The sequence below is a fragment of the Hypoxylon fragiforme genome, assembly GCF_022984875.1.
Source record: "Hypoxylon fragiforme strain CBS 206.31 chromosome Unknown GGS25scaffold_5, whole genome shotgun sequence".
NCBI lineage: Eukaryota > Fungi > Ascomycota > Sordariomycetes > Xylariales > Hypoxylaceae > Hypoxylon > Hypoxylon fragiforme.
Genome location: NW_026054760.1, coordinates 1,378,384 through 1,402,757, shown reverse-complemented (window position 1 = coordinate 1,402,757; position 24,374 = coordinate 1,378,384). Strand labels below are relative to the sequence as shown.

General features: G+C 45.0%; 9 protein-coding genes across 9 annotated transcripts; 5 read left to right on the top strand and 4 right to left on the bottom strand.

The window, feature by feature from the left end:
- Positions 1–455: 455 nt before the first annotated feature.
- On the top strand, positions 456–3,858 carry GGS25DRAFT_490373 (uncharacterized protein). The gene is made up of 2 exons (XM_049260981.1): positions 456–1,394; positions 1,452–3,858. Exons 1-2 carry the CDS (start codon positions 860–862, stop codon positions 3,626–3,628), a joined length of 2,712 nt encoding a protein of 903 aa, XP_049116597.1. The 5' UTR covers positions 456–859; the 3' UTR covers positions 3,629–3,858.
- On the bottom strand, positions 3,859–6,695 carry GGS25DRAFT_490368 (uncharacterized protein). Its single transcript, XM_049260980.1, has 2 exons — positions 6,461–6,695; positions 3,859–6,376 (listed from the first exon to the last, which is right to left on the bottom strand). The coding sequence occupies exons 1-2, from the start codon at positions 6,473–6,475 to the stop codon at positions 4,052–4,054; spliced, it is 2,340 nt and encodes a 779-aa protein (XP_049116596.1). The 5' UTR covers positions 6,476–6,695; the 3' UTR covers positions 3,859–4,051.
- Positions 6,696–7,889: 1,194 nt separating this feature from the next.
- GGS25DRAFT_277254 (fungal-specific transcription factor domain-containing protein) lies at positions 7,890–10,635 on the top strand. Its single transcript, XM_049257438.1, has 6 exons — positions 7,890–8,040; positions 8,111–8,173; positions 8,308–8,556; positions 8,674–9,144; positions 9,207–9,915; positions 9,984–10,635. Exons 1-6 carry the CDS (start codon positions 7,993–7,995, stop codon positions 10,475–10,477), a joined length of 2,034 nt encoding a protein of 677 aa, XP_049116595.1. The 5' UTR covers positions 7,890–7,992; the 3' UTR covers positions 10,478–10,635.
- Positions 10,636–11,109: 474 nt separating this feature from the next.
- GGS25DRAFT_277210 (uncharacterized protein) lies at positions 11,110–11,788 on the top strand. The gene has a single exon (XM_049257436.1). The coding sequence runs from the start codon at positions 11,230–11,232 to the stop codon at positions 11,623–11,625; it is 396 nt and encodes a 131-aa protein (XP_049116594.1). The 5' UTR covers positions 11,110–11,229; the 3' UTR covers positions 11,626–11,788.
- Positions 11,789–12,263: 475 nt separating this feature from the next.
- GGS25DRAFT_277217 (uncharacterized protein) lies at positions 12,264–13,317 on the bottom strand. The gene is made up of 2 exons (XM_049257437.1): positions 13,145–13,317; positions 12,264–13,082 (listed from the first exon to the last, which is right to left on the bottom strand). The coding sequence occupies exon 2, from the start codon at positions 12,889–12,891 to the stop codon at positions 12,421–12,423; it is 471 nt and encodes a 156-aa protein (XP_049116593.1). The 5' UTR covers positions 12,892–13,082; positions 13,145–13,317; the 3' UTR covers positions 12,264–12,420.
- A 2,457-nt stretch (positions 13,318–15,774) lies between these two features.
- On the top strand, positions 15,775–17,280 carry GGS25DRAFT_490362 (uncharacterized protein). Its single transcript, XM_049260979.1, has 2 exons — positions 15,775–16,668; positions 16,737–17,280. Exons 1-2 carry the CDS (start codon positions 16,519–16,521, stop codon positions 17,034–17,036), a joined length of 450 nt encoding a protein of 149 aa, XP_049116592.1. The 5' UTR covers positions 15,775–16,518; the 3' UTR covers positions 17,037–17,280.
- A 3,049-nt stretch (positions 17,281–20,329) lies between these two features.
- Positions 20,330–21,127, top strand: GGS25DRAFT_490358 (Apc13p-domain-containing protein). The gene is made up of 2 exons (XM_049260978.1): positions 20,330–20,599; positions 20,679–21,127. Exons 1-2 carry the CDS (start codon positions 20,597–20,599, stop codon positions 21,009–21,011), a joined length of 336 nt encoding a protein of 111 aa, XP_049116591.1. The 5' UTR covers positions 20,330–20,596; the 3' UTR covers positions 21,012–21,127.
- Positions 21,128–21,407: 280 nt separating this feature from the next.
- On the bottom strand, positions 21,408–22,323 carry GGS25DRAFT_490352 (putative SPP30 protein). The gene is made up of 2 exons (XM_049260977.1): positions 21,980–22,323; positions 21,408–21,902 (listed from the first exon to the last, which is right to left on the bottom strand). Exons 1-2 carry the CDS (start codon positions 22,180–22,182, stop codon positions 21,452–21,454), a joined length of 654 nt encoding a protein of 217 aa, XP_049116590.1. The 5' UTR covers positions 22,183–22,323; the 3' UTR covers positions 21,408–21,451.
- Positions 22,324–22,673: 350 nt separating this feature from the next.
- On the bottom strand, positions 22,674–24,149 carry GGS25DRAFT_490351 (CRAL/TRIO domain-containing protein). The gene is made up of 2 exons (XM_049260976.1): positions 23,320–24,149; positions 22,674–23,263 (listed from the first exon to the last, which is right to left on the bottom strand). The coding sequence occupies exons 1-2, from the start codon at positions 24,011–24,013 to the stop codon at positions 22,932–22,934; spliced, it is 1,026 nt and encodes a 341-aa protein (XP_049116589.1). The 5' UTR covers positions 24,014–24,149; the 3' UTR covers positions 22,674–22,931.
- Between the last annotated feature and the right edge of the window lie 225 nt (positions 24,150–24,374).

Genomic DNA, 24,374 nt, shown 5'->3' with positions numbered 1-24,374 from the left:
CTTTGCTCTCGAGACACTAGCACGATGTCACTGTGGCTATAGGGCTGAATGCTCGGCATCGCATTACATAGTAGGTATGTACCAACTTAGCAATAATTAATAGCAATAGTTTTAAGGTTTGACTTTTCTTCCTGAGAGCATTTGCATATCGATGTCAACGGTATCTATTAACATTAAAGTCAGTTTAAATATGTACGTATATGTAAATCTAATATACATAGTTAATATACATATACCGTTGACATTAGCATTATCTACAGTTATAAACCTTACATACCTAGTAAAGTTTCATACTACTACAGGCACATATGTATACCTAATACCTTGCTTACAGCACCAAGCCCAAAACCTAAAAATAAAATGAAAAAAGACATGAAAATCAACATTGATAAGATCATAAGAGAGACTACCCCTGCCAGCGGAATTCTTCCGTGCTACATGTTACTCTGTCACATTATACATACGATACTTGTGCATATTACACATTGCATACTGCACATTACGCATTAACTTACACATTACGCATTACACATTACCTAGTACACATTACACATGTAACCGTACCTTAACATCAAAAAAGCTCAATTACATTCAAGTCTAACGTATTTACACATACGCACAGTACTGGACCTATTGTAGACCCCCACGATTGCCCGCCGCCGACGCCGCCGCAACCACCACCACCCATATCATCATTTCTGTCCGTCATCCGAAAAAAAAAAAGATTACAATTGACCCGCCGAATATGACGGAAGGAGACCGAGCAGGGATTGCATGAATTTCCTCGAGGTCCAGTTCGCGCTCGTTCGCGCCCCCTCAAGGTCTACGGGCGCCTTTTCTTTTCGGCCACCGGCTGTTGATGATGCCTGAGTACCTTGAATCCTCTGATCACACTGCTTTGAGATTGCTCTCACGATCCCCACATCCCTATCATCACCAAAACTCCGAGTTACTCGATCCATCCGATCACGTCGCCTATACTTCAGTCCAACATCCCCAACATTCCCAAGACACATCCTTGGCGCCCTTTAGATCCTCCAGAGAAATTTCCCCGACTGACGATAGCGGTACTGAGGCCGACGACGAACACTTCCTCAAAGGCTTACCAGCTCCTAGAAGGTTGCGCAAAGGATTGCGAGGACGCAATGAAGTACTCTCCGGCACTTCCACCCCAATACCTTCCCCATCCCTCCTCGAGGAGGAAGGTCGACGGCCATCTGGTAGCTTAAGGAGGGAAGCTTATTTAGGTAGAAAGCTACAGAGTCCCGCAGACAGATTGCGGAGAAGGAAGGAGCTTATTCGTCGGGTTGCCGAGCTGGCTATTATTGGCTTCCTCGGCGGCGTGCTTTATTCAAATAGCTCTGTTCGGCCAATTATTTGGAGGTGGAATCGAGGTGCGTATTTGTGACCGAACCGTTTGGTCAAGAGTGCTAACCAGCATGTAATAATAGAGCTCTATGTCTGGATAGGAATTGTGGTATCCCTAGCATTCCTTTATCCTCTACGGCTTATAATCTGGGCATACCGGCATCGAACACCTCTGAGAAAGATACCGATATCTCTACCTCCATCATTCGATCCAGCACCGCTCTTATATCCCCCATCTATTAGTATATGCGCTTCGCTACTCCTCGCCGTCGATAATGAAGGGGTAGTACTACCTAACATAATACTTGCCATTTGTTCTCTACCGCCAAGTTTAATTCCTACCACTTCTGGCAGTGATCAAGGTTGCGACGTGTTGCATTGGCTTCTTTCGTGTATGCCTTTACTTCTCAGAGGAGATTATTGGAAACACACCATAGCTCAAACTACTACAAGAGCAACCACCAGCTACCTTTTAGAGTCGATTCCACTCGAAACCGCGATTTTATTATACCCCTTACATCAGAACCTTTACGGAGTGCTACACACCCTAACCACGACTAGTCTCCTCCAAGCTGAACTGCAAATCTTATCCATTGCGCTCATCAACCTCCTGCTCCTCTCCTCTTCACCACAGACTATAATTCTCAAGTCGCTACTATGGGTCGGGGGTTTGGATATCCTTGTTTCATGCAGTCAGGCTATCAAGTGGGGGATTGCTTTGGCTCGCGTCCCTAAATGGCGCTTTAAGAGATCAAATGGTCCATCCAAGCCTGCTTCCGCCTTCTTTTATAATATGATGCCGTGGAGGAGAGTAAGACACGATCTGTTCCATGCGTCAGTGGATAGCTCGTCCTGTAGTTCGTGCGAAGCCTTCGATGATCCTGAAGATAGCGACATCATGGGATCTGCCCCTAGCGGCCCCCCTCGCGCGAAGACTATGTTAGATGAGAACGATTCTTTCCAGGCCGAGGGAAACCCAACCGGTACTATTCATGTAGGATATAAGGCTCCATCCAACTTGGCGGACACGAAGCTTGGATCAATAACCCTCCGTCGACACACGTTACCTAGCATAGATAATGCACCGCGCAAGTCTCACACGCACACTCCATCTGGCCGTAGGAAGCGAACTGCCTCTCAATCCGTCCGGGCCTTTTTCTCACTCACCCAGGAACAGGCTCTAATTCGAAAATGGGGTTACGCAATATATGTATATACATGCATATTCGGGGCCGTTTTCATCCCCCTCCCTTTCATTGGTGTGAAAAAGGTTGTAGGGGATGAAGCATTTGGTGGTTATGAACCGGTCGGGTGGGCTCTGGGTTATCTATTCGGAGATCTACCGCGGTTCAGGTGGGAGGTGGTTAGCCGCAACCTCGAACGGTGGATATGCCTCCCTCCCAGGCTACAGGATGCCGTTGATCAATTCCCCCCTGGTTCGATGGGCAAGGTCGATCATTTTCGTCAGTTACGTCTTGGCCAAGCGAACACCCGTCTTATCCTAAGTGGGTATTTTGTGACTGTCATCGCGATTGGGCTGATGGTTGTCTTTCGATTGTCGCCTATTTACGAGGTAGACACGAGACGAAAAGTCTTCCACTTTATGATGGTCGCCATGTTTTTACCGGCAACCTACGTAGATCCTACCTTCGCGGCTTTAGCACTCTCTATCGTCCTCGCCCTTTTCCTCCTTTTAGACCTCCTCCGAGCCAGTCAACTTCCGCCATTATCGAAACCACTAGCTTCTTTCCTCGCCCCTTATGTAGACGGGAGGGACCTTCGCGGCCCAGTTGTCATCTCACATATCTTCCTTCTCATCGGATGCGCTATTCCCTTATGGCTCTCGCTAGGTTCCCTGCCGCGCACTGGGTCAGGCTACCTCGAAGGCTGGGAAGTTCCCACGAGAGAAGTAAGCATGGTATCTGGTGTCGTGTGTGTGGGACTAGGTGATGCGGCCGCTTCTCTCATCGGAAGACGTTACGGCCAGAGAAAGTGGCTGTGGGGCGGCGGTAAGAGTCTCGAGGGTAGCGTGGCTTTTGCCTTTGCCGTTTTCCTCGGTCTCGCCATAGCCCGCTTATGGCTGCAGATAGGTGGATGGTCTGCAACGAACGGTAACTCTGATACTTGGGGGCTGGCAGTTCAGAAAATGGGAATATGTGCATCGACGGCTAGCCTTACGGAGGCCGTACTGACTGGAGGTAATGACAACGTCATCGTGCCTGTGGTCCTTTGGGCTTGTGTAAAAAGTCTCGGTATATAGAATCACGGCTGTAGGGGGTAATGAAAAATAAGGGTACTCCTGATAAAAGTACTAGGTAGGGCGTCTGGTGAGCGTCTCGGGATTTTAACGAGGCTTGGGTGGGACAGCCGGTGGCTCGGTATATATGCCTTGGATGGATATACCAGTTATGTAGGTACCTCGGCACATTCTTTTAGCCACCTGGACTTGGCCATGATGTGTGGGCTTGGTCATTATATAGATACCTAACAAGGTATGTAACCTTAGATTCAACTTCGAAAATGATATGTATAGGTACATATTACAACGTTTTTTTTCTTCTTTGTTCATCTTTAGGGCTGGTTTACCTACTACTAGGTAATTTGCCATGCCCCATGTACGTATGTACCTACCTACCCTACCTCATATGCCAGGCTTATAGTACATAAAGGCAGTCGTTAATATCTATGCCGACGAGATTTGGTGTTTCACCCATTTTTCAAGGCCACCGCGGGCAATAATCTCTTGTACGTTAGGCGGCAGCTCGCCGACCTTTTGGCTCCATGTTTGGCCATCTTCGCCTTCGGTGATCACGACCTTGCTCCTCCTAACATCCCAGAGTAGTTTCCAGCCGGTACGCCGGGTTAGCATCTTCCCCTCCTCACCTGCAGCTTTGAATGTCTCGCGTAGCCTTTGTACCAGTTTGGGGACTTCAACGCCCATCAATGCATTATTGATGCTGTTGCGACTGAAGATATTTCCGAAGCTTCCTGCAATCACGAGTGGGATTTTCTTGGCGAGAATGGCCGTGGCGGCTTGTTCTCGCGAGCTACCACATCCGAAGTTAAAGCCCGAGACAAGGATATCGCCTGGCTTAGCAATTTCTTGGAAGCTCTTGTCGTAGTTCTCCATGCAGACCTCGGCCATCTTCTCGACGGAAACGTTGTCTTGATAGGTATACTTTCCTGGGTATATGCCATCCGTATTTATGTTATCAGCGTCGCAAAACACAATCTCGCCCTCCACCTTCTCGGGAAAGCCGGGAAGAATGTCTGTAAGTACCTCCTCACCTTCAGGCGAGTCCGAAATTTCACTGCCGTTCACGTTTTGTTCCGCTCCAGATATTATACTGTCCGCCTGTGCGATAAGCTTCTCGAGTGCGTCTTCGATACTCATCGCTTTATCTTGCTCCATGTTGCCATTGCCCTCACCGATGATGACTTTCTCGACGCCTTCAGGTTTCTGGTACCAACCTGGTCCAGCGATTTTGCCCTGTAGGGCGCTAGCTGCGACAACTTCAGGGCTGGCCAGGTAAGCCTTGGCTTCGGTAGAGCCCATGCGTCCCTTGAAGTTACGGTTGCTCGCACTAATTCCCACCTCACCCGGCTCTAGTAAACCTGTGCCGAGACCGATACAAGGCCCACATCCTGATGGTAGAGGCTGTGCGCCAGCATCTAGGAGGACTTGCCAGTCACCGTTTTCCTCAGCGAATTTTTGCTCCGTGAGAGATGCAGCAGCAATGTAAAAGTCCACACCAGGGGCCACCTTGGGTTCATTGCCATTGAGGGCAGCCTCTTTGAAGACACTGGCTGCAGAGGCCAGATCAGAGGCTCTTGAGTTGGTGCACGAGACCAAATAGGCCTTGTTGAGTTTGATATTCCTTGCCTCCAAGTCGCGAAGAGGAGTGGCCACCTTGACGGAATTAGGCCCCGAAACAAAGGGCGACAGAGTCGACAGGTTCAAATACAACGACTTGGCGTACGTGGCACCGGGATCAGCCATCAGTTGGTTTTGGATAAGGTCATCGATCCTCGTGTGAGCGAATTGGTTTAGAGCAACGCCGTCACCGGTAATGGCTGATGTGGTAGCCTTGGCACGAAGCCACGTTTTTAAAACAGAGTCGATAGGGAAAAGACCAGTCAGAGCACCCCACTCGGTAGTCATATTAGCGATAGTAAGTCTGTGATCTACAGGAATACTCGACATAGTCTCTTCTGATCCAGTAAATTCGATTGCATGATTCAAAACGTCATCGCTGTTGAAAAGTCCACATAGGGCAACGATGACATCCTTTCCAGTCACGCCCGGGGGAAGAAGGCCGGTAAAGGTGACCTTTGCGATGGGAGGAATCTGCCACCACGTCTTTCCGGTAGCCCATATACTAGCAGCGTCCGTCCGGACTATGGGAGTACCCAAACATCCTACGCCCCCGTACATATTACTATGACTATCCGAGGCGACAGTCACGGTGCCAGGCCAGGCATAGCCCTCCTCCACCATAATCTGGTGACCAATTCCCCTTCCAGCAGGGTAGAAATCGATGCCATGCTGCTTAGCAAAGTTCTCAATCTGCTGGTACTTCTTCAGGTTGGTCTCGGTCTTGTTCTGTACGTCATGGTCTAGGGTCATGACAATTTGCTTGTTGTTATGAACCTTGGAGGCGCCAATGGACATGAATTTCAGGGCAACAGGCCAGGAATTGTCGTGCGTCATGCAGTGATGGGGGGAGAGGGTCACATAGTCGCCTGCCTTCACTTTCTTACCTGGCGCAAGACCAACCGAGTATCCCTGGACGATTTTCTCAGTCAAGGTCTGTGGCGTGGTAGAGGTTGCTTTGAAGGAAGGAAGTATGGTTGAGGAAGATTGGTCTTCCAATTGGGAGTGAAATGCGCTATGTCGTCGATAGGAGGCAGTAAACGAGCGTGCCAATAGTGACTGACATATTATAGGACGGGAGACAGCATGACGACAACGAGAAGCGAAGGCAGCTCTCGTCACTGTTGATGTTGCCTGCTGACAATAATTTTCATATAAGTTACTATTTAATTTAAAGAATTGGACTGGATACAGATTGTTCGAGGCAGCTTGACGTACCATGTGACGGCGCATTTTGTTTAGAGGACAACCAACTATGACATCCGGGTCATGGTATCTTGAGCTTACTAAGGTATATAAGGTGTATAAGATGTATGTATATTTATTGCGACGCGACGGTGTATAAAAAAAGGGAAAGGAAAAACGAAAAAGAAAAAGAAAAAGAAAAGAGAGCTTCAAATATTGTTAGCTAGACATTGAATATTATCTGTAGTTTTTGTTTCGGTCTTTTTTTTTCTTTTTTCTCTTTTCTTTTTTTTCTCTTTTTTTCTTAGTCGTTCTTTCTTTAAAAATTCTACCAATTTAATCATTAACTAACTACGTAACTACATGGTATCTTCTTTTTCACATAATTAAGTCGAAGCTGATTGGCTGGGATGGTTAACGAAATGTGAAAAAGAAAAGCTTGAAAAAACAAGTAGCATTGCTTACATAATCTATATTAATAAATGCCGTTGGCCGTTGGCCGTCAGTTGACGTGACTAGTACAACTGTTGTACATGTTGTTCCACACACGTAGCATGGCCGGATCAAACTATTCCGCGAATGTAATGTATACTATATGTATGCGTATATGTAATGATGCGTCAGACTAAAATGCTGCCAACCTAAGGTACCTTATACAAAGTAGGCATGGTAAGAGTCAATCGCTACAAGGTCCAGGAAGCCGGCAGGCCATTTTAACGCATTTGCTTAGAAAATCAATTGATATTGACAGAATCGATAAGAATCTTTCAGATGCCTACCTATACATAATACATAGCATAGTGCATATCCCATATCCCTGGATGTACGTACATACTAATTACCCTAGATAATGTATTCAATGTTCAATGTTCAATCATTTCAATGTTAGTAAAACTTAGTAACTACATATCAACATTAAACATTTGAAGTTCTCACCTTTTTACACACTGACTGCAATCAAAAGCATCAGGTATTTGGCATTTGGCAGGCATTTGGCATTTGGCATTTGGCATTTGGCACTCGGTGAGTAAATCATTTTGAATATCTATCTATCTACATCCTACATAGTACCTACTTTACTTATCTACTTACCTACGTCCCTATTTACCTACCTACTACACTGCTACTATCAAGTCCAAACCCCTCCGACACGAGTCTTACCCTAGCGTTTCGCTCGTTATGGCACGTGCTTAGACCAGCCCAGCTTGATCCAGTTTGATCCAGTTTGATCCAGTTGATCCAGTTGGTCCTGTTTGACGAGAAGATATTGACATTTCTAGGTTCACAAAAAAAAAAAAAAAGGGCATTCATATAGATATACATCCCATACATCACACACATCATACACATCATATACATCGCACCTCTCTTTCATTCTTTCGTAAGAGAATCCCCTAAATCTACTTGTCTAGTTATCCCCGAACCCCGAAAGATTCAGTGAGGGGAGTCTAGTATTCTTCATATCCAGCTCAGAATATCGGCTACGGGCTACGGGATACGGGATACGGGATACGGGATACGGGATACGGAATTCCAAAAAAGAAAGTAACAGCCAGTTGGCACCAATGATGTCGTCCAGCTCATCGGGAAAGCCACCCAGGGTGCTCGCTTGTGTGAGTAATTTATATTGCCAACTATATATTTTTGCAAAGCTCTCAGTTCTCATTTTTATCTGTTATATAGGTATTATGTCAGAATAGAAAGATCAAATGTGATCGCAAAACACCTTGTTCCAATTGTCTCAAGGTGAGTCTTGTGTGAGAGTCTCTTCTATGTTCACCCCCCCTTTCCCTCTCCCTTCCCTTCTCTTCTTTTATCATCTTTTCTCTTTTCATTTCTTCTCATAATATCCAAAATATCCCCTAACGTACTACGCGTAGGCCAACGTCACATGCACACCAAGCACGCCCGCGCCCGCTCGTAAGAGGAGAAGGCCCAATCAAGACTTACAACAAAGGCTTGCGCGGTGCGAGGAACTATTATCAGAGTATGCTACGGCGAAACCACCCGCTTCGTCTTCGGAGTCCCCAAGCCAAGAGGAGCCTTGGAGGACCCCCGGGAAGTTGATACTTGACGATGGCAATATCAAATTTTTGGATAGTTACTTATGGGTCACTATTCACGGTGAGGTGAGTTTCTGACCTCCTATCACATCTCCTCATTCCCACATGGTTATCTACCTATTCGTCGTTACGCCCATATACTTGACGACCTAGATTTTAACTCTACTCCCTCACCCTCACTAGCTCGCAGCGATGCGCGAAATCATCGAGGATGAAGAGATGATAGATGACCCTTGCACTCCTGCCGATTCTCAAGTTTCCGATCTGAACGCAGGCTTGGTACTAACTGACACCTCCACTACCAACTTGGAAGAACTACATCCCCAGCCAGCCCATGTCTTTCGCTTGTGGCAGATATTCCTCGAAAGAGTCAACCCCTTAACCAAAGTAATACACGTGCCCTCAGTTCAGCCCATGCTCGTTGAAGCAGCGTCAAGCAGAGCAAACATACCCAGAAACATCGAGGCTCTTTTATTTTCTATCTACTTGTTGGCTGCAGTAGCCTTGACCGAGGAGGAGTGCATAGAGCGATTTGGATACACCAAGGATGAGGCATATGGTCGCTTTTCCAAAGGTTGTCGCTCGGCTTTGATGCGCATCGGCATTCTAAAAAACTATGACCTAGTTGTCCTACAGGCCATGGTGCTATTCTTGGTACGCACGGGGGTTTTTACCTTAGCTACCTAGATACTTGTAAACTAACGGGATCCTCTCAGTTCTCTCTCCCTGGCCGATATGACCGGCATGCCGCGTGGATCCTGAATGGCGTGACCGTGAGAGTTGCGCAGAAGATGGGGCTTCATAGGGATGGTGATTATCTTGGGCTTCCGCCTTTCGAGACTGAAATGCGGCGACGCATCTGGTGGCGGATTATTCTGCTGGATGCCATGTATGCCTTGATGTCTGGCCTCGGCCATTCTCTGCTTCCACGCTCCTGGGACACCAAACCGCCACTAAATATCAGCGATTCTGACCTTTATCCTACCATGACAACCATCCAGCCCAAAGACAGCCCGACGGATATGATATTTTGTCTGATATGCTGCGAAATTGCGAAAGTATTGGTTGATACGCCCGAACTTCACAACGTTATCTTGCAGAACGAGGTGGGCTCCGAAACTCCGGAAAGAGAGAAGATTGAAAAGGCGTCTAGGCGTATCGAAGCGATGGACAAAGACGCCTCGGAGCTTCTAAGCAAGTACTGCGATGTCTCGATGGGCCCGATACATGTACTAGCGACTGAGACCAAGCATTTAATGATTGAGAAGCTACGCCAACTCATTTGTCCTATGAGGAGTCAACCGGAATGGGGGACGGAGATCCTGACGCCCCAAGATAATTTATTTAAAATATCACTCACGTCCGGAGAACAGAACTTGAGGATGTACCAGATACCTCAGACCCATGGTCAATTTTCATGGTTCAGTAAGTCTTTTTCTGGATGACCCAACTGCTTCATCTACCAATCGTCAGTTGCTAACATGGCAATATAGTGATGTCTCATTTTCAAATAGAAATATTTTTGTATATGGTTGGGCAGCTAAGCTGGCGCACATCAGGGCAGCTAGTAGAAAGAGCATGGGCCTCCGTTGAAATCATATACGGATTCCATACAGAACTCTACGACCTATCGGTGAAGGCACATGTAGCGGCCGCCTTGTGTACGATCCGCGCTTGGAAGGCTAGAGAAAAGATGCTACGAGAAACCACGAACTCGCCTCCCGAAACGCCAGGTTATATACGTAGGCTCCAAAGCCTCCTTCCACTAGACGAGAGTAAGAGCACACGCGTTGATGAGTCGCCTGGCTTGAATAGCCACAACGTTGGTCTACCAGGAAATACTCAGCCCCCCGTGGATGTGACGTGGGATCAGATGCTTGGAATAGGAGTCATCGACTGGGGCGATATGTTTGCGGTACCCAGTGGCGGACAGACACAGGGGGGTCATGGAGGCTTTGGGACGGCGTTTGGGGGTGACTGGATGTAGACTGGATATAGAGAGTAACTATTCCCTAGACGTGGAATTGCCGGGTTAGGAATCGCTACTCATCGTATTGGATGTTTGACGCCTACTGCTGTTCGAGCTTGGCTGTAATCGACATGGTTTTTATTGGCCTCGCTGGATCCCCAATCATTCGGAATAGACCGGGGATGATACCATACCATTACTGATGCATACGATACTTATAGACTTGGGTACTTATTTAGGTAGTGTATATACATATTACATATTATGTTCTGTGCCACTACGAGCATAAAAGGATAGCCGCCACTGACATGCGACTATACAGAGGGCTGCCTATCAGAACACAATCTTCCAAAGGCTTCCAAGCCGCACTGTACCTAAACAAAGACTAGGCAGCAGGCCTAAATGGAAGAGTACTACAACATGATTCAAGCTTAGGAACAAAGGCCCTATAGCTTCCTTAGACCGTGAGCCCGACAGAACAAGGCTTTTGTGCACCTCGAAGCTATTTAACGCCACCTCTCCCCAAGTCATAGCTATGCCTCTAGGTTGAACTTTTTCGACTCAAAGCAGAAGTGAACTTTTCGACGCCAAATTTACCAGAGAAACAGGCATCATCCCGCCCCCGCCCCCTTTCCCTACCTATTCCTCTCTCCCTAGCCTTATTGACAATAGATAGCAGTTTTCGTTATTGCTTCGGTTTTTAATTTCCTCGTAAGGGCACCCACCTTGTTTTCATACCGTTAACTTCAAAAGAAGACTAGGCTTGTGATATGGCTATAGAAAATCCCCAGCTCTACAACAATAGCAACTGGACATTCATGTATGTTGTGCTTAGCCTGATTCCAGTTGCTTTCGTGGCAGTTTCTCTGATTTCCATCAGGCGCGATAGAATGGCCAGGCGCCAGAGTGACATCGAGACGGCAGATCGTGGCCCGGTATTTGAGCGGGCATGGTTCCCATGGAGAGAAGCTATTGCAGCCTCTGAGGGGTCTGAAGGGCTGGGAGGCACCATAATGACGAGTTCCAGCACGGACAGAAAACGAACGGATTCTTTCACACAATTTGACACGGCTAAGCCGAAAACCAATATGCATACTGGTATAAAACGTAAGCCATTGGGCAACGAGGGAGGATACCTTTCAGACTTAGAAGAAGTGCCCCTTTAAAAAATGACGAGTTCATTCAACACGAACATGCTATGCTATCCGCTCCATATTTGGTAATTTTACTTGTTTTTTTTGGTAATAGAACTTGACAGATGGACATTGTTAATGGTGCTTGGCCTATGATATTTGTCTACTAGGTATATCACCTAGCAACTTTAATTTAAGTCAAACGACATGATATATTTATTCCCTTGGATTAAGAGAATAAGATGAAGACCCTGAATTTTGCGTAATGATGGTCGTTACATAGCCGACCATTCGTGTTGATCATTTTTATACGCGCCGCGAAGCACCTAGTATCGATCCCATGTCAAAGGCCCCTCTCTCTATACCGGCTTAAACGCCGTGCTCCTGAGCTCCAATAGCGATGTTTCACAAGAATAAGAAACCCCAGTGTCGTAATATGCGTTTTTTTTTCGTAGTTCATATGTACTCCTAACGCCCTTCCATATTATAGTCTTGATATGGTTCCGTTTTCCCATGACCTGTTATGAACCGCGAATTTATACATGAGTCGGGGTCCAGATGGGTATCGACCAGTTATTAACCCTAGCAATTGTGAAGCAAGGTAAGTGACGTTGTGGACGTCGGCGGTTTGCAAGGTTCCGGCTTCTTCACGTAGAACATCCCTCGAAGAGCGGCTGTAGCTAGCAGAGTAAACTCTGCTGTACCTCACGCAAGAATAGCCTCGTCTATTGGATTATTGGAATATCGTTTTTGGCACTGCGACAATCCAATTTATCCACGAGTGCGCAAGACCATGGTCTCGCCCTTTATAGTAACGGTACAGGTAAATTAGTGATCCTTGGGCTGCCAAATGCCTGCACCGAGCGGTTTGCTGATACCAAATCCCACGCCAACGGCAACGCCCACAATTAAAAATACAATGAGGATTTTGGCGATGATTCTATTTCGATGACTAAGGTGGGCCAGGCATTGGCAAGATCTGTTGTTCATCTTGGCAGCCCGTGCCTTTTGTCGCCAATGATCCTGGCCGGGCCAGACTTGACAATCCGATTTTAGTTTGGGATTGGAGGTGGTGGTTTTGTTGAGGTACTCGGAAGATTTTACGGGCATCATTGCCTCGACATCAGTATCAAATCCATTGGGGGCGGAGGCAGAATTAGGTGTTGATAGGCTTGAGTTTCGACGAAGTTCCATGCCCAACTCGGGGCTTTTGTTGTGGTCGGGTGCCAGCAGTTGCTGGGTACAGATGGCCAACGGATTGGGCTTGGAGGATTTCTCATCCACGGTGATGGAAGCCATTTTATGGAGGTGTGAATGGGAGACGGTCTGTGAGAGCAAAGTCGAAGTCGAGGTCGCTACTATATAAGCGTCGCGGTTTCAGGATCGGGCTTGTTGAGGAAGCCAGACACAAGGAGGGGTTGTTGAAAGTGAAATGATTTGGCGGTATTCCTATTCAGTCATTCCGGAAGTAGAGGCGGATGACTACTAAGCTGAAGGGTCAATACAAGAGTAAAACGATGCAAACATCGCAAATGGCAAGAGCTGAACTCACCAGAAAAACAGGAATGGGAGTGGGAGAGGTCACAACTCGGCCAAGTAGGCCTATGAGGGACTAGCTTCGAATTGGCGTGATGGATATGGTTATTTCTGTGCTCTTGCGACTTGCTTAAACCTTAGGTATTAGGTTCTTCCCGACTAATTGTTGGGGATGTTGTATATGACCAAGGACGCTCGTTCTTTCAATACATTGATGAATACCTAGGTATGTATGTTCGGGTGGTGGTATCAAAGTTTGAGATGAATTGATTGGGTTTGGGTAAGAATTCCGGTATTGGTGTGGGATGTGTTGTGTGCTCGTTTTGTTGTGTGTGTTCGTGTTCGTGTGTTTGTGTGTTTGTGTAAATGAATGATCTATCTACATGTATGTAATATGTAGGAACGAGCGAAAGGGTACGTATGTATGTATTATGTGTACTAGGTAGTATCAATGATCTCTTTGAGATGAACTACAACAACCAACTACGTACGACCCAAAAGAAAGGATTGAAAAATGAATGGACGTCGTCTTGTTGAGGGGGGTCGTACGTGATCATGCAAGGAACAAGCGACCTTGAAGTTTAAAAGAATGGCAAAATTGAATGAGGGAAAGGTCGAATGAATATGGTCTGGGCCTTACAGATAGAGCATTGAAGTCACGGTCTGGGGATGGTGCGTTTTTGGTGGCTGCATGGCCTGAGAGTTCTGGTTCAATCAAAAAGGGGGAACAGGGGGTTACCTGGCCAAATTAGGCATGTACCAGGGACCTAGTTAGTAGATGCAGTAGTGTTTCTACCGCTTACACCCGTGCTAAAAGCTGGAGATGTGGGTCTAAGCGCTCAGGGAATAGCGTTTGGACGTGACCTTTTTTCTTTTCTTGTCTTTTCACTCTCCCTTTTCCTTTCCGTCTTTTTAATATGTAGAGTGCAACCCACAACTAAGTTTCCAGGTCAGTTCATCAATGATCTAATTGATCACATGTTTTTTTTTTCTTTCACCAATCCATGTGGGAATCACATACTATTTATATACCTAGTAGGTGCATAATACATGATACATAATACATAGTACATATATGATATATCCAGTCATACTACGACGTATGTATAGGTGTCCACTATTATATACTTGAATAGAAATGATAAGTAGTTAACTAACCTACATGGATAAGGATAAATTCATTATTTCCTGTATGTAGCTGGTATGGATAGTCACCGGCCTAAATCCTTCAGTTGGTATTAGCGTTGCTCCCTTTCTTAAGCTTGGCCCTGCACTAACACAACACTACAACTAAGTGCATACATACTACTAACCTAGTATACTATCATAGTACTATGTATGTATATATGTGGCACTCACCCTAGTCTAGACCAATCTATCTATATACTGTAACATACATATGTAGGTACGTATTTACTAGGTGCGGACGAGAACATTGAATGTTAAATGCTACCTAGTACTATCATCTATGAAGATACTAGGTAGCGATGAGGACATATACCAAGGCACCTAAGGTATGCAGTGTTATGCGCTTGAAGTTGGTACAAACTTACTACAAAGTGCAGCTCATATTGTACTACACACCTTTAGATCAACATTGAATGCTACGACTTCAAAATTATTCTTACCAAATCACAAGATACACAGATTCAACGTTCTAGGTGGAAAATAGTATGTGTATACATATCAATTGATGCTTTGCGCTTCCTGCTCTGATCAGGTATACTATGTAGATCATGCAAATTGCAATACACTGCCTACATAGTAACATAGTAAACTACCTAGTAGTAATACAGATAATACGATTGAATTAGGATAAGTGATCTCGCATGAAGGATCCTCTTCCTAGTCCCAGATCTTTTAGCTTAACCTACACGTGTAGCACGTTGTACTAAGACACCATTATCGCACCATAACGGATAATTCCGACTCAGTTCAAAAATACAAATATAGAGCCGGTTCTTCCTATTCTTTTTCTCAGATAAGAAATCAATGTCCTATGTTTTAAGGGTTCGTAGGTAGGTAGTAGGTATAAGATACCCTTGAGTAGCAATGAGAGTTGCATGTGGTTGAACAATATTAAAAGTACATACCTACTACTATCAAGGGTATGTACTACATATGTACCTATGTAGATACCTACATAATGCCAAATCACGTCAACGTTTGATGTTTGTCAAATGCTAGGGTTCAAGTACATAGTTACGCGAAGAGATAATGATCGCTTTCAAGTTCAAACTCTGATTTTGATGTACCTAACGCTTTCAAGTTATCTACTCGAGGGGCTAATAGTTAGGTACATACGTAGTACATAGATGTACGACGTATCATTGATGGATATCAGAGATTTATCGTATTGTACCAAACTTCGAGCTACAGTGGTTCCAAGGTTTGAGCATAATCCTACATGCATATGTATGTATGTATGTACATACCTAGGTACATATGTACCCTAGGTAGGTTATGAACTTATCAGTTGATATGTAACTACATTGATGTGATACATACTAAATTACTAATGCACCTCAAGGCTAATTACATACGTACTAGTAATATTATGTAAGTACATAACTATATGTGATAGGCTTTCTAATGGCGATCCCTACATGGTACGTGCCTACCTAGGGTACTTATCTGTGGCTTAAGATCGTGTTGACGACATCTGTTTAAACAACATGGAAAATCACCAATATTCAACCTACCCTAGGTATTACGTACCAACTTAACCTACATATATACTTGCCACTTCCAAATTTGAAATTTTCATTTTCTACATCTAGGTGTTGTTATGGTGCTACGGTGACTTCAAATGAAATAGGTTCCACCTACACCCAAGTATAGACTACACATGTGTGCCCAAGAGATAAATCTAAGGTACCAAATCGAGCCATGAGTAGATAATTCTTGGTAGAGATTGGGGAAAAAACAAAAAAAGCTGCAGACAACCGTTGGTCTTCCGATAGGGTTTGGTTGTTTGCTACTAGGTACTTGGTGTCCTACTATCTAACTAATACTTGATATACATAGCATCTCACGTCCAACTCTTAATACATACATATGTATTGATGCGGGAGATACACTTGTACATGTACATAGTAGCAACATCAATGATCGAACATTGAAGTTCTTCACGTTGGGACATGTACAACCAGGCAGGACGTTCTTGCCTCCTTTCGCAACTCCCATCTAGCACCCACATTTCTTCAAATCAAGAATCTATCTACTTCTTATTTCATTATTCCTGCCACATTCACCACCTCAAGTTCTTCATTCATGCTTTCAATGTGATAAATACTAGAGCAACAGCATACATTCATTATTCAGTCGATACTGTGACTCGAGGAATATAACCACAAGGCTTTCTTTCCTACTTAAGACCAAGTTATCGTCATGAAGTGCAGCACTACCGTCCTTGTGTCGGCCTTTGGCTTCTGTCTGGGCAAGGGTGTAATGGCCAATGCTATCACGGTTGATCCTGACGTCGCATCTCCCATGCCACCACCTATTCTTGGGAAACGAGACGCCTTCACTTGTTATGGTGTAAGTAATGATAGTTCACCCAACCCACCTTATGGTATATGACCGTACACGCCCTAACTCTGACTTAGGTCACAAACACCTCCGTCGCGGACTGTCAGACAGCCATTGACTCCATACAGGCTGAGAGTCAGCAAGGAATCAAGCTCTACTCCAACATTTGTGCCGTGTGGGAAAAGGGAACTTGCAAGATTCGATTTTGTGCCCAACCCTACGTCACCAAGCCCGTGAACCGAACTGGAGCGTGGCTGGCCACTTATATAACCACCCCATTGCTAGATAGCTGCATCAGCCAGGGGAAGATGGGAGTCTTGGGTGACCACCCTAACATTAACAGTCATGCGGGTACCTACCGATTATGGGTATCTTAATGGTGGGTTTATGCGATGCGATGAGGAAACAGCCGAAACTGGTCTGGCAAGAGAGATGTAACCTGGGCGACATTCTACTAGCCTTGAAAGGCTCAAACAGGTTGGAGTTATATGTAAAACCATAGGGCACTGCTATTAGGAAGTGATCAATATGTACTTGTAGTCACTAAATACGCCAACTTAGTTAGTGCCTTCACTTCACCTAAGACTTGTGAATGATTAGATATAGGTCGTAGTGTTTTACAAAGTTGAGATATATATTTGTCTCGTCTGGATTCAGGAGAACGACAAACCACGCTGGTGAACACCGGACTAACCCCCTACAAGTATATATCTAGCATTGCATATGGATATTCTATAATGCAAATGCATTGTAACCTTTAGGTAAGTGATATGTTGCGTTTCTGTGACTATGTATGATATATAGTGTGGCATTTTCTTTCATTTGATATTTACCACGACTAACTAGGGCCTTGTAATGCAATCATATGCCCTCAATCGTCTTTGCGTCACTGACGGAACTGCCATCTACCATCTTATCAACGTCAACATCAAGTTACTTCGAAAATCAAGAGGAATTCCCAAGGTACATAGTACTGGGTACCTACCTAGTACTGAATCTTCTGGGTGGCTCCTTCCTTACATAGGCCATACACATAGGCCATACACATACTTATACGTACCTACTTATTCGCACTCGCACCTGCATATATAAATCGTAGCTGCCAGTTATTATTAATTTTCTACTTGTTTCCTCTTTCAAACTTTCCTCTGTCTCACGCGAACAATGTTAGTACCTAGTACCACATGGCAGTTACTACATACATAGGTAGTACATACCTCAGGTATTTCCCAGGAGCAATCTTAGAAAGCAAACACCGACATTGCAGGTCCAAGATCTGCCCTCAGGCATCACAATCCACAAAGACGAAACCATCTTACCTCACTTGCCCTGCGGACATTTTCTTTTCCTACTTTTTGAGACTGATATCGACATCGACATCGACACTGACACTGACACTGACACCAATACCAATACCACCGTGAACTTTACATGTCAACCCATCATGTTTTTCTCACAAATGGTCACATTGGCTGTCATCGCCACCGGCCTCCTGAATTCTGGGGCTACTGCAGCTACCATTCCCATGGAGCAAAGAAAGGATGTAAAGGCCTCCTCTGTCTCACCCGATATCATGCCAAATATTATGCTTGCCCACCTTAGTACTGAGTTGACCGAGCCAACCGTGGTGCACGCTAATAAGCGTCGAGATGCAGTCCACCGCTGTCATGAATCCACGCCCGAGTTTGTAAGTAATTTATTCATCTTTCACAGCATGGCTCTTTTATTAATACATCAGCAATTAAGGGCCCTGCCCCCTCGACAGAGGACTGCAGCAACGCAATCAAACAGCTCCAGGCTGTCCAAGGCGACATCACCGTCAAGCTAGTCGAGGGCTGCTACAGGGTTGTATCGGGCAACTGCACCGGCTCCGTCTGTCCGCAACGCGTTGGTTCATCTACCATCTCCCCTTCTATCGCTGCTCAGCACATGACCGAGACTATCATGACTGAGTGCATCGCCAATGGCTTGCGAGGATGGTATATGGACCGAGACTACGGCGTCGGTATCTATCTAACTTGAGCGCCGAGGGTCTTGTCGTATCTGGTATATCTGTTTCAGGGAACGTATATCAAAACAGGGCCTTGAATAGGGGGTTCATAGCTCGCTGATGGGATCAATGGATGCTATTGAAAAAGAAAGGAGAAACCATACCTATGTGACAGAATGACAAACCTCTCTCTATGCCACGAAGTTAAATCCAATTGCTACGATATAAACTATAACTCATGTCTTTATATTGACTTTTCGAATTTGGGCCCGGTAGTTGCCTACCCTAGGTAGGTAGGTAGGTATATGGGCCTTTATAAGGGGCTAGTTCATGAGTTGGATGCCGAACGTGGACATAGTAAAGTAACTCGGCCGTTTTGGGAAACCTGTGCTCCAAACCCATGTTCCACCAAAGACGTTAGAAACCAAATTCTTGAACAAGATAAGTTGTTCTGAAACCTGTCCTATGCGTCTCACTCCTAGTGAACGATGCCCATAATATCCGACCAGGTGACACTGCTGCCCACGAGCTCGCTAAGAGGAATGACATGTGCCATATCGTCAGTAGCACATCATGCGACTTGCCACTAACATTGAAGTTTGTCGTATGGATGGATGGACTAAATGATGTAAATGTCCAAATTAGGCTATATAGTGCTTAGTACTATGTGAAGGCTTCGAAGGCGTCAATTCAGTTCCAAGATATAATATATTAGGTATATATCCACATGGATATACATGATTACTTGATGGGGCAAGGGAATCCCATTGTAAAGAGGTTGAGTACCTATAAGAGGTAGGTTAGGTACCATGTAGGCTAGGAGCATGTGGTTAGGTTAAGGGGTTGCGGCTCTTGCAAGACACTATCTACATAAGTTATATTTACCTAACATATATATTTATGTAATAGGTAACTATTTAATAGTAAGCTCTGAGTCTTCTGATAGTTCTACACTGGATACGTACATACATACATTACGCCCCTGTAACTACATGGATCTACCCCACCAAGTGCAGCACTGAGGTAGGTACATAGTAGTAACTAACCTAACCTACTAGGGTAGGTACATTAGTATGTAGGTATGTAAGGCCCCGATCGGAATCCTTCTTAAACTGCCTCTTACTTAAATATCCCTACTATAAAGTGGGTTTTTGGTTATAAAAGTTATCAGCCATAACATAAAAACAACACCTTACTTAAAACAGCTAGGAAGTTATTTGTATAAATTCTGTAAGATCTTTGTAACGATTTTAAGAGTCTTTTGGCAGGTATCTTTTAAATTGGGTTAAAAACTAAACTATAACAGGTAAAGCGTCTTCATTTTTCTCAAAAATAAGGCCTTTTTTAAGAGGCGGTTGAAAGGTAGGGTCTTATGTTAAACTCGACCTTATAAAGTGGGTCAAATATGCCTTTTATTTTTAAGAATAAACACTTTTTTAAATATATAAAATCTATTTAAATAGGTAAAATTCTTGAAAAAAGAATCATTTATTATTTAATTTAATAGCGTTTTAATGAATATTTGTATATGAAGGTGGCTATGAAATTGAATTTTATTTGAATTATTTGGATTATTTGAATTTGAATATTGCGGTCGGTAACTTTAGAGGTTGAATTTTGATTCCAAAGGTTTAATTTTGAAAGAGAATTGCAAGGGATGAAAAGATATATTCTGGACCTATATATTCTTTATGCATTCGAATGTACCTCTCCACTTTCTAAGAGGCAGTTTAAGAAAGATTCCGATCGGGGCCTAAGTCAACAAACATTGAATACATCAATAACTATATATAGAACGTATTACAATACACAATTCACATCAATGTACACATACCTATGCACCTACATAAAAACAAATCATTGAGTAAACACCAAAATTGAAGCCGACACTGCCAACGAATTAATAAAAAAAAAAGGGTTGATCACTCCAATCACTGAATAGCAACAATGGTAAAGCCCTCCCCCCTAAGCTTGGCTTCTTCTTTCAATTCCTACCTAGACTCGTGGCACATCACTTACTCTGCCTTAGAACAAGGACGGCTGCTATACGTACGTGCATATGCAACAGCCTCGCGACGCCGACATGTTCGAGGACTTCTTCAAGGACAAGCTGCCCGACGACGAGATCTACGTACCGCCCTACAACCAACCCATCAACCCTGAGGATGAGGACGATGTGGTGCCCGATCAGCACGCCGCCTTTGGCATCCAGAAGGCTACCCAGCGCAGCAAAGAGCCCGTCTGGAAGGATTTAGGTCTGGCCGAACTCATGGGCAAAGGACCGTCCGTCACTGGCATCGGAGGCGCGAGTGGAGGTCCAAGTCGAACGCATGGCAAAGGATACAAAGGTCTGCCAAGATAATAAAAACCCCCCTCCAAAAAACAACCAACCTGAGGGATTGGATATCAATGATATGATATATATATATATATATATATATATATATATATATAGAGAGAGAGAGAGAGAGAGAGAGAGAGAGAGAGAGAGAGAGAGAACTTCGTTTACAATGGACTGGCGTTTAGGCTGGTAGGCGAATATGGTCATCAACATTGGCGAGCCGGCGTAATGGCAGTACTTTACGAGACCACCTATTATTGACTTAGGCTATCTTGACAATGCGCTCTTCTCTTCCATTCCATGATATCGTTGTATCCCTATGAATTTAAACCTACCTGAACACCAACAACCCATCAACCAACCCGAACGCCATGCAATACCGTAACGGTCAAGCCCACTAGTTCCATCCATGGAGCAATATATATGTAGGTATATATATATATATATATATATTGATGTTTTCATCCCTTCCCTAGGTAACTTTCTCGCTCCATAACCTCGGGCGCAAACTTGACCAAGAAGACGGTTCGACCAGGCCACATCTCACCCTCTTCTTGCTTCCCCACGCTATGCGCTGTGACTCTGGCTGGAAAGGCCGAGCCGTCGCAGACACCCTCGATGATGCCGGCCACGTAGGCAGCGCAATTTAGCTGGCTCATGTCTCGGGGCACGCTGATGTATCGGTTGACGAGGGGCTCGTTGTCGATGATCATATACTCGTCAGGTTTGCTGGGGTCCGAGGATTTTTCTAGCCCGTCCGCCACCCGGGCAAATAGGTGCTGCCAGACGTTGATCTTGATGAAGTGAAGGAGCGTGATGATGTTTAGGGAGCGCGTTTGCGAGCGCGGTGCTTCGCGGTACAGTAATAAATCGAGGAGCTTCAGACCGATCGGATGACCCTGTACATTGAGCCTGGGGTTAGGAAGAGAATGATCGCATTAGCATTTCCGAGCTGTTGGCAAAAAAGGAGCCGAGCCTCCCTCACTCACCGCTTCTCCAAATCCTGAATGCTCTCAATCTTTTTGGATGCGTATCCCACCATCTCAGAAAACAAGTAGGCGAAACTGGCGCCGCTGAGCTCTGATGCCTTGGAGCGGTTTAGCGGTCGGTGGTAGATGGTCTTTCCGCTTGTCGGGAGGCGTAATCCTGGGTGGTCTTTGCCACTACTCTTTGTGGATTGTAGATTTGACATGATTTTCTTTCTACTAGGACAAATATGTTTCCGTTATGTCGAGACATGCGATACGAGTTCCAAAACTAGGTAACTAAACCCCCTCGTTCTGAATCTGAGCTGTGTAGTGGGTGTAGTGGGTGTAGTGGGTGTAGTGGGCGTTGTAGTGGTTTCACTGCTTTGTGTGTTCTGGAATACTACTCCATACAGTACTACTAGGTAGTTAGGCAGGTACTACTAGTACCCACCTACGTAGTCAGCTAGCGTAAGTGCATAACTATTATGTAGTGTGTACCTATCCGAACTACATAGTAGTTATCTGCAAGTACATACATAACATTGAATTAACTATGGGGACCACGAATAAAAGTTAAAAACATTGAAGTATTGACTCCAAGTGCATACATATGTATTACATACTACATAGTTACATACTACCTAGTACTAGGTACTACACTACTACCCGTCACTTCTTTAGAATCAGATAGGGGCTGATAAATCAATACTATCAATGATGTACCACTTTTAGTGAATATTTATCTATTATATCTAGCTAGGTATACATCTGGCTGCCTGCTCAGCCATCTACCACTTGTAAAAAGTGGTAGTTATCATCATGCTATTGCTAATGCGTGTAGTTAATATGGATAGTTTTCTATCAATGAAGGGGTGCCTCCTCTATACGGTTCGATTCTTCGGCCGCTCAACCCGTCTAGGAATGGTCAAATCTTTGCTAGAGCCTTACCTCTTTTCCAAGTTGCGACATTGGCCTAGGCGGTTACTTCAGTCGAAGATCCAAACGATGACGATATCCCTTGGGTATCGTAACCCTTGAGATAGTCCTCCTTTTCGCCGATCTGCTTCCCTCCAGCTTCCCATCTCCGCACTTGCTCGGCACGTCTCTCAGCACAAAGGCTTTGCAATGCGGGCCAATAAGTGTCGTGATCATATTCGAACTGCAACTCGCCACCTGTAAATTCTTTCCATAACTGCTCCTTCGGTACGTACTGTGCCATGTCTTCGTTGAACTTTAGCTTTTCCCTGGTCAACGGATCGATAAAGGGTGTGATAAGCTTGAAGAAGCCCCAAACGACCCATGGAACTGCAATCTCGTGTAAGCTAGTTCTACCACGATGAGCCATTCTATTTGGAACCTACCGTTGATGATCATCGCCCGACCCAACCTCTCAGGGTAGTGGGTCTGGAGAATGTGCAAGACCTCGCGACCTTGGCCGATGCCAGGTGCTGTATTTGTGCGGTTCTTGCCCTGCTTGAAGTTAATAAGAAGGCTGAGGGTTTCTTGCTGAGCTGGCATGACTTCGATAACCCGTTCGAGCATAAAAACCAGGTGCTGAACCTGGCGAGGAGAGACGTCTGTATTCTGGCGTCCTGGGTTAAGGTATTGGCAGGGACGGCATTGCTTATCGTAGCCCAGGATGATTTGTTTCCCAGTCGCGTTTTCGGGGCCAATGTTTTCTGCAGTTAACTCCTCGACCCCGTACTCCCTCCGCCAAGCTAGAGTTTCTAGCAGTCGCTTTTCTGAATCCTTCTCGTGCCATTTGGTAGCCCTCAAGTATCTCAAGAGACATTCTCTGGTGAGCCACATCTTCTCGCTGTCGGTCAAAGGACCGCTCTTCCCGTCAGCACATTGGACTTCAGTCCAGGCGTTTACACGCTTCAAGAGCCAGTCATGTTTGCTTTGCTGGTCAGCGGTAAGGGCCGGCTTTGCCGGGACGGAACTGCTGGCGGTGGGAGCTAGAAGCGGTGTCTTGAGCACGCCATATTCATTTTTCTCCTCTAGGATAGAAGGGTCCGCACTCCCAGACGCTGTAGCCGTCTTCGAAGTGGCCATTTTTAAGTCGTATTGAATAATTTATGATTTACACAAAGCAAAAAAAAAAAAAAAAAAAAAGGGAGCAAGATTAACAAGAGCATACAAGAAAAGGATGGAGTTTAGAGAGAAAAGAGAGCTAGCTTAAATGTTGCGGTGACTGCTTTTAGTGATGAATGAATGCTTAAGATTGGCAGGCGGCAGTGCTTGCTGTATTATCCATGAATGTTAGGTGGATAAACCAATAATTTCAATTTGGTCTTCTTATTGGCTAATGGATGTCTGTGATTTATGTTAAAATAAATCTAGCCTATTACAATTGATGGCAGTTACAGGCAACTGCCAACTGCAAATGCGGGCACTGTATGTATGTATGTATGTA

Coding starts and splice junctions, on each gene's coding strand:
- GGS25DRAFT_490373 (XM_049260981.1), top strand. CDS start 860: ATGATGCCTGAGTACCTTGAATCCTCTGATCACACTGCTTTGAGATTG. Junction 1,395..1,451: donor TATTTGGAGGTGGAATCGAG/GTGCGTATTTGT, acceptor ATGTAATAATAG/AGCTCTATGTCTGGATAGGA.
- GGS25DRAFT_277210 (XM_049257436.1), top strand. CDS start 11,230: ATGGCTATAGAAAATCCCCAGCTCTACAACAATAGCAACTGGACATTC.
- GGS25DRAFT_490352 (XM_049260977.1), bottom strand. CDS start 22,182: ATGTCAAATCTACAATCCACAAAGAGTAGTGGCAAAGACCACCCAGGA. Junction 21,903..21,979: donor ATTCAGGATTTGGAGAAGCG/GTGAGTGAGGGA, acceptor TCCTAACCCCAG/GCTCAATGTACAGGGTCATC.
- GGS25DRAFT_490351 (XM_049260976.1), bottom strand. CDS start 24,013: ATGGCCACTTCGAAGACGGCTACAGCGTCTGGGAGTGCGGACCCTTCT. Junction 23,264..23,319: donor TCGGGCGATGATCATCAACG/GTAGGTTCCAAA, acceptor ACGAGATTGCAG/TTCCATGGGTCGTTTGGGGC.
- GGS25DRAFT_277217 (XM_049257437.1), bottom strand. CDS start 12,891: ATGGCTTCCATCACCGTGGATGAGAAATCCTCCAAGCCCAATCCGTTG.
- GGS25DRAFT_277254 (XM_049257438.1), top strand. CDS start 7,993: ATGATGTCGTCCAGCTCATCGGGAAAGCCACCCAGGGTGCTCGCTTGT. Junction 8,174..8,307: donor CTTGTTCCAATTGTCTCAAG/GTGAGTCTTGTG, acceptor TACTACGCGTAG/GCCAACGTCACATGCACACC. Junction 9,916..9,983: donor TGGTCAATTTTCATGGTTCA/GTAAGTCTTTTT, acceptor ATGGCAATATAG/TGATGTCTCATTTTCAAATA.
- GGS25DRAFT_490362 (XM_049260979.1), top strand. CDS start 16,519: ATGAAGTGCAGCACTACCGTCCTTGTGTCGGCCTTTGGCTTCTGTCTG. Junction 16,669..16,736: donor ACGCCTTCACTTGTTATGGT/GTAAGTAATGAT, acceptor ACTCTGACTTAG/GTCACAAACACCTCCGTCGC.